The 12,739-nt window shown below is 39.0% G+C and overlaps 4 protein-coding genes across 4 annotated transcripts; 2 read left to right on the top strand and 2 right to left on the bottom strand.

The window, feature by feature from the left end:
- Positions 1-66: 66 nt before the first annotated feature.
- Positions 67-1,363, top strand: B0P05DRAFT_567841 (uncharacterized protein; the record flags this gene model as incomplete). The annotated part of the gene is made up of 3 exons (XM_051581161.1): positions 67-174; positions 232-273; positions 320-1,363. The coding sequence occupies 3 exons, from the start codon at positions 67-69 to the stop codon at positions 1,361-1,363; spliced, it is 1,194 nt and encodes a 397-aa protein (XP_051439292.1).
- B0P05DRAFT_94299 (P-loop containing nucleoside triphosphate hydrolase protein) lies at positions 1,081-4,947 on the top strand. The gene is made up of 4 exons (XM_051583905.1): positions 1,081-1,603; positions 1,660-3,226; positions 3,274-4,522; positions 4,570-4,947. The coding sequence occupies exons 1-4, from the start codon at positions 1,480-1,482 to the stop codon at positions 4,699-4,701; spliced, it is 3,072 nt and encodes a 1,023-aa protein (XP_051439291.1). The 5' UTR covers positions 1,081-1,479; the 3' UTR covers positions 4,702-4,947.
- A 1-nt stretch (position 4,948) lies between these two features.
- B0P05DRAFT_567839 (uncharacterized protein) lies at positions 4,949-9,006 on the bottom strand (the record flags this gene model as incomplete). Its single annotated transcript, XM_051581160.1, has 3 exons — positions 4,949-5,940; positions 5,998-7,309; positions 7,357-9,006. The coding sequence occupies 3 exons, from the start codon at positions 9,004-9,006 to the stop codon at positions 4,949-4,951; spliced, it is 3,954 nt and encodes a 1,317-aa protein (XP_051439290.1).
- Positions 9,007-9,285: 279 nt separating this feature from the next.
- B0P05DRAFT_633545 (Metalloenzyme, LuxS/M16 peptidase-like protein) lies at positions 9,286-10,820 on the bottom strand. The gene is made up of 3 exons (XM_051583523.1): positions 10,740-10,820; positions 10,493-10,693; positions 9,286-10,429 (listed from the first exon to the last, which is right to left on the bottom strand). Exons 1-3 carry the CDS (start codon positions 10,794-10,796, stop codon positions 9,311-9,313), a joined length of 1,377 nt encoding a protein of 458 aa, XP_051439289.1. The 5' UTR covers positions 10,797-10,820; the 3' UTR covers positions 9,286-9,310.
- Between the last annotated feature and the right edge of the window lie 1,919 nt (positions 10,821-12,739).

The raw sequence follows: 12,739 nt of genomic DNA, 5'->3' as shown, positions 1-12,739 counted from the left end.
CCTTTTTGTTTATTTTCTCCCTTTTTTATATATATAGACATCTTTTTCTCTTTTTCTTTCTTTATTATGACTGATAATAATTTATTTCAGCTGGCTCAAGTGGTGACTGAACACCATCCACTTCATTGCTTACCAGAACATGAGCCATCTCATCGTCCTTTGTCAACTAGAAAGGTAAAAAAAAAAAAAACATAATAAAAAAAATGATAAGCATTAAAAATAAAAATATAGAATGCATGTATTATTTGTGCTGTATGCTTTACTTGTTCAGGTGTAAGTGCATGCTATACCCACACGCTTATATTCATATCATGTCTAGTATTATGGTAGCAACTGTCAATGCTCAGAAACACAACCACGTCGTGGCAAGAACTTACCTGAAGGAGGGCTTGATTCAAGGGCAAAGAAACTATCGCCCTTGGATAGAGATGATTATGAATTCACACTCAAATGGCTAGATGAATTTGGACACAGTATCTACAGAGATAAAAATCAACGCATTGTCGGATTAACAAACCTGACAGAAGTATCACTTTGCAAGGCACACTCAAGCACTCTTTATCGTGCCAAAAAGAGGCATCAACGCGTACAACAACACGCACCTCCTTCACCTGCTGATTCGAATATAACAATGGAAGATATGATTCGGCATCGTTCTTCTTCTGTAGATTCTTATCCATTGCTTCCACAACCCACAGGTATGCTGGGAGGCGGTATGCTTGCAGCCAAAGTGCGTGAATTGTCTTTCCAGCCTGTCAAGGAATCGCCTGACTTGTCTATGATGACTACTTCTACTTCACATAAAAGAAAGCGTGCATCTACCATCTCTAGACCCAATTCAAGTGCTTCTACACCTTTATTATATTCAAATCATCCAATGCATTCTTCTCCACCACCATTACCACCACCACCACCACCACCACCTCATCATCATCATCATTTTAATGCACGCTCTAGTTTCTCATCTCAATTACCACCACTTCATTTACGTACACCTTCGCTTTCTTCATTATCTTCTAATCTTCACCATTTGCATGTATCACCTTCATTTACAAAAGTAATAGAGACAGTATCACTAAAGAGTTCACCTTCCCTTAAATCATTACACTATGACGATGTTTATTTTGTCAGAAACTTGGCTATCACTGACTCATACACATTTCGCGATTTACTGTCAGAAATCGATTTTGCAGGATCACCACCACCTGGAAAACGACTTGTGATTTCAGATATCAGGCGAGAAAAGATATTTCCCCTTGATCAAGCCATTCGAAATGTGATTCGATACCCAAAGGAGACTCATATTGAATTCTATTTAGGGCTTTCTGAAAAAGCGTCTATTAATTGGGATCATTACATCTAAATAATAAAGAGACATACTTGATAGAAAACATTCATTTGATTGGTCAAAGGAACGCGTACCTAAAATAACAATAGAAACAAGCGCGTAGTTCCCTTTTTTTTTTTCTCTCTTTAACGATGAATAGAATTAGACAAGATAACTATAAGCAACAATTAGAATGGTTTAATATATCAGTAAAACCTGTGGTTATCACTCAATATGAAAAAGTATTTAAACCTGTTGTCTTCAAGTCTTTGCCTGGTAATATATATATATATGATAAATGCCTCCATGTCTACTTACCACTTGTTCATTAGAGTCAATACAGAATCAATCAATACCTGATCTATCAAAAAGCATATCTACGCATACCTCATTAGACTCACCTCCTCTTTCTATCACTACACATGCTTCCAATTTAACAGATTCTAGATCAACTACGCATACCTACACATTCACTTCTTCTACATTAAGCACTAAGACTCACTCATTCAATGAGACTGCAATACCAGGTCAAAAAAGAAATCGAGAGAATGAACTTACCAATCAAAAGAGAACATCTGATCATGATGCACTCTTGATTGACTTGACAGATAGTCAACCTAAGCGATCTAAAGTTACTTCTCCTGTTCCTTTTGATGATATGGACATGGACGACTTTGTTATAAATGATGATGACGATGATGGTGATTTTGTGCCGACCCATAATGATGATGATGATGATTTTGGTATACTAGAGGATGGTATAGACGAAGATTCGAGTATGTTTCTTTCTATTGATGATGAAGCTATGATGGAATTAGATACAGTAAAACCAGCACAGACAAAAGAAGAATTGAAAATGATTTTGGATACACTTAAGGAACAACAACATGAAGTGAACAACAGTATAGTAGAGGGATTATCAAATAATGCAAGTGAAGCAGAGCAGAACAGATTGTTGGAGGAAAGAAAGAAGCTTGTTGAAGACATTAAGCAAGTACAAGAGCAACTTGATAACTATGACAGCCTATCAGCCAATCATACACCTGTCAATCATACACCTACAAACAATACACCTACAGACAGTACAATGGTTGTGCTGGATAATGAAACTACACCAGAAGTATCTCCATTCTTTTCAGGCACAGAAACAAGAACGGCGGCTGTCTTATCACCCAATGCCTCTCATGTTATTTCAACCCAAGTAGCTGTCCCTACTCCACCATCTGCTCCTCAACCGACTTATCCATGGAGCAGAGATGTTCGCAAAGCTCTTGTTCAAAACTTCAGATTAACCGAATTTCGTCCTAATCAACTTGAAGCCATCAATACAACACTGAAGGGTGAAGATGTGTTTGTGCTTATGCCTACAGGTGGTGGTAAAAGTCTTTGTTATCAATTACCTGCTATCATTCAACGCTTTGAACGACAAGGTGTCACGTTTGTTGTATCTCCCTTATTGTCTCTGATGCAAGATCAAGTAGAACAATTAGTGGAAGGGAAAGGTATTGCAGCAGGCATGTTGAACAGTACTGTGCCTGCCTCTCGAAAGAAATGGATCTTTGAGGATCTCCAGTTAGCTACACCTACTATGCAATTACTGTATGTGACACCTGAATTACTGAGTGTATCCAACCAGTTGAGATCCACATTGGATAACTTGCACAGACGCAACAAACTGGCTCGATTTGTGATTGATGAAGCACACTGTGTATCTCAATGGGGACATGATTTTAGACCAGACTATAAACTGTTAGGTTTCTTAAAGGACTCTTATCCTAATGTACCCATTATGGCATTGACAGCAACTGCAAATGAAGCTGTTCAAAAAGATGTGTTGTTTAATCTCAAGATGAGGAATCCTAAAGTATTGAAACAGAGCTTCAATCGAAGTAATCTCATGTAAGCTATAATGTAGTGTGAGTCGCATGTACTTAATGCCTTGTTAGTTATCAAGTTGTGAAAAAGTCTGGCAAGACTATATGTAAAGACATGAATGATTTCATACGTCAACATCCAGGTCAATCAGGTATCATTTACTGCTCTACACGAAACAACTGCGAACAAGTAGCCGAAACACTGCGCCGTGATTTTGGTCTGTCTATCAAACACTACCATGCAGCTATGACACCTGCAGAAAGAATGGTTGTACAACGTGAGTGGCAGACAGGTCAAGTACAAGTCATTGCAGCTACTATTGCTTTTGGTATGGGGATTGATAAGCCTGACGTTCGATTTGTACTTCATCATTCTGTGCCTTCGTCTGTTGAGGGCTATTATCAAGAAACAGGCCGTGCTGGTCGCGATGGTTTGCCTGCTACATGTCGACTCTACTATTCGTTTGCAGATACTCGTACACACAACTTTTTGATTGATCAAGGCGATGGCAGTTGGGAACAAAAGCAACGTCAACGCAACAACCTGAATACAATGATTCGATTCTGTGATAATACTACAGACTGTCGACGTAAACAAATCATGGGCTATTTTGGTGAAAAGTTCGATACTGCCCTGTGTCGTCGTATGTGTGATAACTGTGTCAATAGCCAACACGCTCAGAATGTCATGAAGGACTTGTCCAACGAAGCTATCGTGATCATCAAAATCATGGAACAAATCCAGCCTGATCGTGTCACTTTTGCTCAATTGGCAGATATCTTTCGTGGCTCTAAAAACAAGCGTCTGTTGGACCATGGTCATGATCGACTAAATGGGTATGGTCATGGTAAGAGTATGCTGCGTCAAGATGTGGATCGTCTGTTACGTACGATGATGCTGGACGATGTTATCCGTGAAAAATCTGAGTGTAATGCAAGAGGGTTCCCTATCACCCAAGTCTTTCCAAGTGTGAAGGCAGGGAGTGTATTGAATGGAACACACAAGATACTGGTGTCTTATTCTAAAACGACCACGTTAAATACGGCTCAAACCAAAACTGGATTTGTGTCTGCTGGATCCATGGTGCCACCAGCAGCTGGTCAAGCACGGATTTCGGGTGGTAGGAGAGTATTGCCGACAACGAATTTCAGAGCACCTACCAAGACAACATCAAGGAGTCCGTCCTCTTCAGCACCACCAAAAGATGATGGTTTTGTTACTTGTATGAAAGAATTTAAGGCACTCAGAGCACAGTTGATGAGCCAATACAATCTTCAGACACCTAGTAGTATTTTGACAGATACATCATTGAGACAACTTGTAAGTTTATTTTCAGTTTTTTTTTTTCTTTTCTAATGCATCATTAGGCCGAGAAATTACCGTTAACAGATAGAGAATTCTTGTTAGTGACACCTATGAAACCAGAGAATTACGCTAGACTAGGTGAACCTTTCTTAAAGATTTGTGTAAAATACCATCAAGCTAAAAACAAAAAGTAATAGTATTTTATTATACACTGAATCGAAATGAAAATTAGCTTAGTTTTTTGTCATTCAAAGATATCCTAATCCAAAAGCTCTTTAGGTAACAATATAGATTTTGTTTTATTTTCTCAATAAAGTGTATAATACATGGAATGATAAAGGATAGACAGCATACAGTAACAAAAGAAAGGCGGGACACAAAAAGAGAAAGAAAGCATAACACACAAAGAAAAATGAATGACAGGAGGAACGATTCTTATGGTCAAACTCTTTCATCTGGAGGGAGATAGAGGCCATTGTTCAATCTTTGCACAATTTGTTCTTCATTCCAAATAGAATCTTGATCAGAGGTAGAATTAGCTTTAGGATGATAACCTGAGAAATGAGGATCAATTAAGCCTCCTTGCTCAAAATCATCAACATAACCAAAATCACTAATAAAGCCAGGATCATCTGTAACAAAGCTTTCCAAGGATTGGCCATGAATATAACCAGAGTCAAGCTCTCTAAAATAAGGATCCGAGTATTCGAAAGAGGGTGTAATAGGTGATTGTAGTCTTTGATCGTAAGTATGGGGCTTACCCATAGACATTTCTTCATGGGTATTATGGTTGGTACGAGACATATACATACGCTGATCAGCACTGTTATAGGCAGCATAAGGCGAGGGCGACGAAAAGCTACTAACTGAATTCTCTGAGCTCATGGCTGACCTTCGGCTGTTAGGATGAGGATAATACGTATTACGGCTGACACTTCGGGACAATGAACCAACAACACTGCTCGTTGTGCTGCTTGTTGTACTGGCTCCACTACTGCTTGGATACCTGCCGCGAGCATGAATGGCATTGGCTGGTCTGTTTTGCAATCGAACTTGAGCAATCGCCAATTCCTGAGCTGCATTCTGTGCTTGTAATTGGAACTCCATGGTTCGATACGTCTGCTCTTCGTATTCGCGCATGTTTTTACGTACGGTTACCATCAATGAATGAACAACAATTTCCAGATTCTTCAAGGCAATTTCGCATGCTTTACGTTCTTGAATAATCATCTCAAGTTCATGTTTCTTGAGTTTCTTTTTATCGCTTGCTGTTGTATGAATCAAAAAGAACTGAGCTTCATTCTCGGATAGTATGAGTTCTTCAATACGAAAGACAAGGTATCGTAACTGATTGCGGATATCCACACGGGGTAAAGGAAGATTAATGACTTGCTTGGCACTTTCTTCAATTGACTTGAGAATACTGCGGTAACCTTCAATTGAAATCTATTAAACATATTAATACATGATGAATTGTTAGAGGCATATACTTGCATTGTTTTCTTCAATGATAATCGATTGCAATGTTTTGTTTGTCTTGAGCACACGAGACAAAGCAAAGGCACCAGCATCTTCGATATTCAAGCCAGAAATATCCAAATGTTGAAGCGAACTATTGTGACGAAGACCTTGCAAGGCCTGTACAACAGCATAAGAAATAAGTGACTTGGGTTGAATGGAGCTCAAAGCAGAGATAGGCAACTTGTTGTGCTTTAAGTTGAGTTCGAGTTCAGTAATGCACGTATTGCGTTCGAAAAGAGAGGTCAGCATACGCACTGTGTCCACGGATAATTCTTCTGTGTCACGAATACTGATATCTGACAGATCCAAATGAGTAATTATCTGGTTGTCTCTAAGGCAATCAATAAATTCACGTAACGTTGAGTCGTCCCATTCAATACGAGCAAAAGAAATGGATTTGGGACCCTCGCCTTGCAGAATAGCAGAATGCAACTTGGGTAAATGCATCACCTCTTTCATGATCGGATTGTTTTCCAAGTTGAGATGCATAGAACGATTGGCTGATTGACTGATACAGATCAAGATATCATAAACGTTTTTGCCATTGAGATTACAGTCACCTAGATGAAGAGCTTCAATGGATTGAAAAGAAGGTGTCTGCATCCATTTGCATAGACGAGTCACTGTATCTGCATCCATACGAGAGCCACCGAGATCCAGTTCACGAAGACGGCTTGATTCCAGCATGAAGCGATAGCTCCTACTCAACAGATGATAGCCTCGCATTCTCAGGTATTCGAGTCGCTTAAAGGTAGGCACTATCTTTTCAATCAAGACAGGATCAATAGCCATAGGCTTCTCGGTAGATAGATCTAAACTGATGATTTGCTCAGGTGTTTTTTCGTACAGTGTCTTGAGAACCAGCTCAATCATGTTTTTTTGCAGGCCACATTCGTTTAGATAGAGTTCCTTGATGGATTTCTTATGTTCCCGAATACCTTGAACAAGTCTACCCAAGTCTTGCTCAGAAATGATATTTTTGCCAAGGCAGACACGGCTTAGATGTGTTTTACCGGAACGCATAACAATACCAATGGTAGCAATGGCTGACGATTGTCGATTCATAAGTTCTTCAGAGGGCTTTCCAATCGAGCAGTTGGTGAGGTCGAGTTTGCGAAGTAACTTGAGATTTGTCAAAATAGTATAGAGCTCATTTGAAAGCAAGTTTTCATCTTTTAATGGGTGATGTTTGTTAAATGACCAGCCATGATTAGGTTGAAGTTTCCAAGTTTCCAAGGTATGCAAAGAACGATTAGCAAAACACACTTCGATAAAGATGTTCTATTAAAAGTAGTTAGGAAACTTTGTTCTCTAAAGTGGATACATACATTGGCTTGAATGGTCCTAAAGATAGCAAGTAGTTCATACTTTTCGTATTCAGCAGGTGTTTGACCAATTTCGTTAGGAGGTAATAGTGTAAATGTCTTGTTCTTCAAAGGACCTGTGATGGTATAGTTGAAACGAGACTTGTTCATGTTCATAGCAGCACAATAAGCTCGAAGGGTAGTATTGAATTGCTTGATTTCCTTATCATCATGACCACTGACTTCATCCTCTGGGTCTGCAGGAATATCCAGTGGCATGACTTGCGTTTGCTTGATATGAGCGGGAACTCGATCTGCATACAGTTGACTTGCTGAACCAGGAACAAGCGACTCCATACCACGATATAAGTATTGAATAATATCTTCACAAAAAGTAGATGCAAACACAAGTTGTCGATTGCTTTTTCCTACTTGCTTAATTTCAAGTATGACTGTATCATCGACATTTTCGTAACGAACAGACAAGAGTGACAAAAAGCCAAATCGGTCTCGTTCTACTGTCTTGAGATATTCATCGTCCAATATACTGATGGGCAAGAAATAGAAGCTAAATTTACCAATGGCCATAATCACTGGTAAAAAGACTTCCTTGGGTAAATCGCCACCTACTTTGTATCGTTTTTCTTTGAATACCACCTTGAACATCTTGACTTGATCTGACTTTGTGAACGTGTCGCTTTGCTTGACTAAGCGCTCAAGTACTGTAAAACGTTCTGTAGGCGAAATAATTTCGATGCGGGTATGATGGATACGAACAGACTTTCTGAGTGCTTGAACCCATTGTTTGCACTCTTTATCTGTATCGACAGTCAATGTGTGTGAAAGTGCCTGACCAGACTGAGGATGAAAATATTCGATGCGAAAGACACAAGCTGCGGTGGCCACAAGTTGAATAGCATAAACACTGGATAGTTTAAGCAAGACCCTATCTTTATCAAAGATCTTTGCCATGGCTTCTTTACTGACACCTTCACCATTATGATGATCGAAAATGTTGATTTCACTTCGAGCTTTCTGAGATGATTTGTAGACTAGCAAATGATTATTTGTGAGCACGAAATGGGCACGCTTGCTTTTGCTGAGGATGCCCTTGTCAGGTTTATAAGTAGCATCACCAGCATAAACAACCTTGAAGGATGCTTCGGTGGCCAACAAGGCGGCATTGGACTTGAGTTTCATTGCTTCTGTAGGTGGGAAAATAGTATCTGATGCTGCACTAGTGCTTGTTCTTGAAGACAATGAGTGTTGAATAGGCCCAAATGTACTTGATTCTTCATCAACGACATAGCTGTTCTTAACGTCGTATCCGTACATAGAGTGAGGCGGTGATCTGGCCATATGAGAATAATCAGAAGGCCGAGGAAGTGGTGTATTTAAATAATAAGAATGCTCGCTTGGTGTGGAGGGTGGATAGGCTCCATCATAATCACCCGTTGTGTTGGTTAAGTAACTGGATGGAGTTCGAGGATATTCACTTGTGGGCGACAATACAAACTGTGAATTCAGTAAATGGGAGCCGTGAGAATAGGTAGATGAAGACGAAGACATAGTTGATATGGCAGAAATTGATTCGGATCTTAATTTTGCTGGATTATTGTATTTTGTATTAGAATAAGACTGTGAGCGAGGTGGATAGTAATGAGGAGATGACATTAAAAAAGCATCAGATAAGGAAAGAAGACAAACAAAAAAAAAGAAAAGGAAAATAAGGTCCTGAGTTCTTTTTAGGTATAGTGTATATATATGTAAAGCTTAAACACAAAAAAGAGATCATCAAAGCATTCAAGAATTCTTGATTTGACATTATCCAATAGAATAATGAAATTCACTCCATTTGCTTAATTCACAACTCTGACCTGAATTCCTATGAGCCAATAGGAAATGGTCAATTCAACGCATGATAAAATGTCAAAACGACAATGCACACGTGGATGTAGTATAAAATCCGTTTTATTCTCTAGAGACGATTAAAATCAGGCATGTTATCAACTGCGCCAATGCCGACAACAGCTGCATCGCGCTGTAAATAAGTTTGGGCTACACGTCGCACATCTTCTACTGTAACCTGAGCAACCAATTGTTCTACTTCCTTAGGTGACATACGGTCTCCAGATGTTAACAATTGGCGGCCAATGTCTTCAGCAATAGGTGTACTACCATCCAAACTTAACAATAAGCCTGCTTTTAGTTGTTGTTTGGCGCGTTGCACTTCTTCATTGGTAACAGAGCTAGATAATCGAGCCCATTCATTCTTTGTAGATCGAAGTAAGTCTTCAATACGTTCCTTGTTTTCAGTAATCAAGTAAATACCCCAAAGACCTGTGTCCTTGTAAGATGTGTTGAAAGACATGAATGAGTTGGCTAATTGTTGGTTATGTAACACGGAAGATAAGCGAGAATCCATATGGCCAGTAGCACCCAAAGAACGATCCCAAGAGCCAATGATGGATTGCATTACCAAGAGAGGGAAATAATCGGGTGATGTCCAACTGGCACCTTCTACTGCAACAGCAATGTGGGCTTGTTGTCCTTTATCCATCACACGAAAATCAGAGCCTGTAAAGACAGCTTTCTTCATAGCGCTCTTGCTAGTAGAAGCATCAAGCTTGTTGGGTAGTCGACCAAAATGCTGTTCAGCAAGGTTAACAAGTGCATCATGATCCACACCACCTGTGCCGACAAGAATCATACGCTCACCAGTGTAGTTGGTTTTAATGTAATTCGAAAGATCGTCACGGGTGAGTGACTGGATGTTTTCTTTAGGACCCAAAATAGTCAAGCCTAAAGATTCATTTTTGAAAGCTGTGGCATGTAAATGATCAAACACAACTTCTTCCATTTGTTTTTCAACTTCTTCTTGTTCTCTAAGAATAACATCACGTTCTCTTTCAATAGCGCCAGGATCAAGTGTGGAGTATTGAAGAATATCAGAAAGAATTTCAACTGCTTGAGGAACATCGTATTTGAAAGCTTTTGCATAATAAACTGTTTGTTCACGGGAAGTATAGGCGTTCAAGTGTCCTCCCATATTTTCAATCTGAAGTTCCAAATCGCGTTGTGTTCTTGATTTTGTGCCCTATTTTTAATCGCATGAGTTAAATTGCTTTAAGAGAGAGGGAGGGGGGGGAGGAAAGCTTACTTTGAAGGCCATATGTTCTAAAAAGTGAGCAGCGCCATTGTTCTTGACGTTTTCTGCACGAGATCCAGCATCAATCCAGACACCTACAGTGGCTGTTTGTGAAGCAGGATTCTCTTCGGTGGCTACTGTAAAACCATTAGGTAAAATGGTTTTACGCAAAGAAGGAAGTAAGTTGGTAGCAGTTGCTAAACTACGGCGATACTAGCAAAAGTTTAGTTGTCTTATAGATTTTATTGATACTACGTACATGTAAATTGCCTAAAAGAGGCTTACTGAATTTAGGCAGCAACAATCTAGAGGCCATGTGTGAAATATATGAAAGAGAAAAAGGTAAAAAATACAGGGCTGCGCTTATTTTTTTTTTTTAATAGTGGTTTGCTCTAAACCATTCGCAAATCAATGTCCTTCTCGGTTAAATTAATCATCACATATCGGCCAATGAGAAGAAGCAGCTGTCATTCTACATCTGGCTGTTTTTAACTAGATTTTTCGACGAATGAAGTGATTGAAACATATGGAGTCTATGAGTTGCTGAACATTTCCGCATTCACTCCAGACAGAGAGAGAAATCATGTTTTTTGCTGTGCTAATGTCACTTTGCCAAAATGTATGGCAAGCTATACAGACAAATACACTATGTCCTTTGACATCAGGGTGAAGCGGAAGTTTTGTCTTTCTAGCAATTCAGACAGAAGAGTGCTTCGAAAAGTCAGTGAGCAATGCGAGGAGACTCACACCGTCTCAACAGTAAAATGGGGAGGCAATGGTATTGTAGTCTGGGGATGCTTTTGAGCTGGAGCAGGGAGTTTCGGGCCTTTGACTGTTGTTGAAGTGGACTCCTTTAACCAGGATGTATATGTTAATATCTCGACCCAGACATTCCATCCTTGGTTAATGGAACTCACCACAATTCAAGATAGGGACTTCTCCTTGCAAAAAAAAAAAAAAAAAAAAAAAAAAATGCTGCCGCTTGCCACACAGGCGTCTATGCTCGATGATAGAAGAACACTCATCAGATTAGGTGCTTTGAGTGCTGGCCTGCTCAAAGCCCTGATCTGAACTCCATCGAGTATATTTAGAATGCTTTCGAAAAGCTTGTGAACAATAGACGGTTCGAGGTTCACACTATCGAAAACCTCAAGTCGATACTTCGACAAGGGTGGGAGAGCATTAGGCAAGAATATATTGCCCGCTAGGTCTGAAGCATGAAAAGCCGATGCCAAGCGGTGATTGATACAAAAGGTGGCCATATCAAACACTAGTTCTTCTTCTTTTTTCTGTTTTCTTTTAATGAATGATTTAAGCTTTTATTCTATACAATTTATAATGTTCATCATCTATGCCTCAAGGGGCTTATTCAAGGATGAGAATCATGCAATTTTTCTGTCTTCAGAAATTTATTTAAAAAGGTACGAGAGTGAGATCTTTGTAGAGAATGTTATCTTATTCTCTTAGATTAAAGAGAAGGCATTCGTACAACTTTATATGTAGAAAAAGTAGCCGCTATAACAGTTTGATCTTCAAGCAATATAGTTCGTCAAAGAATAACATGTAATCGAGACTATACATCTAACTGGAAGCATTTGTTTATGTCTTTTAGACTATTGCTTTGGTTGATACATAATAAAAGCTCAGACTGAGGGAGTTTCATGTATAAAATAATATTACAGCATAGATTGATTACGAAACTTGAGACCACTGATATTGACTGACACTCATTGCTCCTGTCTTTAGTACTATAGAACAAGTGAAAGCCTTTATTCTATAAAAAAGAAAAGAAAAAAAAACGCGTAAATGTCTAAAAACTAATATACTTTATTGAATAAAAAGACAAAGAGAAACTGGTACTTTAGCCAAATACTGTAAGCATTTGTTTCCAGGAACTAGGACGAGGACCTAAACCAGTTTCAATTGAGTTCCCAAAAAGATGGTGCGCGTACGCACAAAGCAAACTATACAAGATAGCTACTTAATTGTATATAAAAAAGGCGCTCTAGTGATTGCACTACCAAAATCCCAACTCATAAAAGAAGTCAGTAAAAACTGATAGCCATCTATAAAACTAACTTTAAGCCCTAGACTAAAGGTGGCCACCTTCAAATTCCAAAGCAGCTAGTTTTCAATAGACCAACCTGCTAAAGCAATAGTATTCACTCTACCAAAAAAAAAAAACTCCCAGTTTTTTGATAGATAATTCACCCAAATGAATGAATGAACGAATACTATAAGCCATTACTCTGTCTGATA

Source organism: Gilbertella persicaria (assembly GCF_025201335.1).
Source record: "Gilbertella persicaria strain CBS 190.32 chromosome Unknown B0P05scaffold_2, whole genome shotgun sequence".
In the NCBI taxonomy this organism is placed as follows: domain Eukaryota; kingdom Fungi; phylum Mucoromycota; class Mucoromycetes; order Mucorales; family Choanephoraceae; genus Gilbertella; species Gilbertella persicaria.
This window is presented reverse-complemented; position numbering and strand designations above follow the sequence as displayed.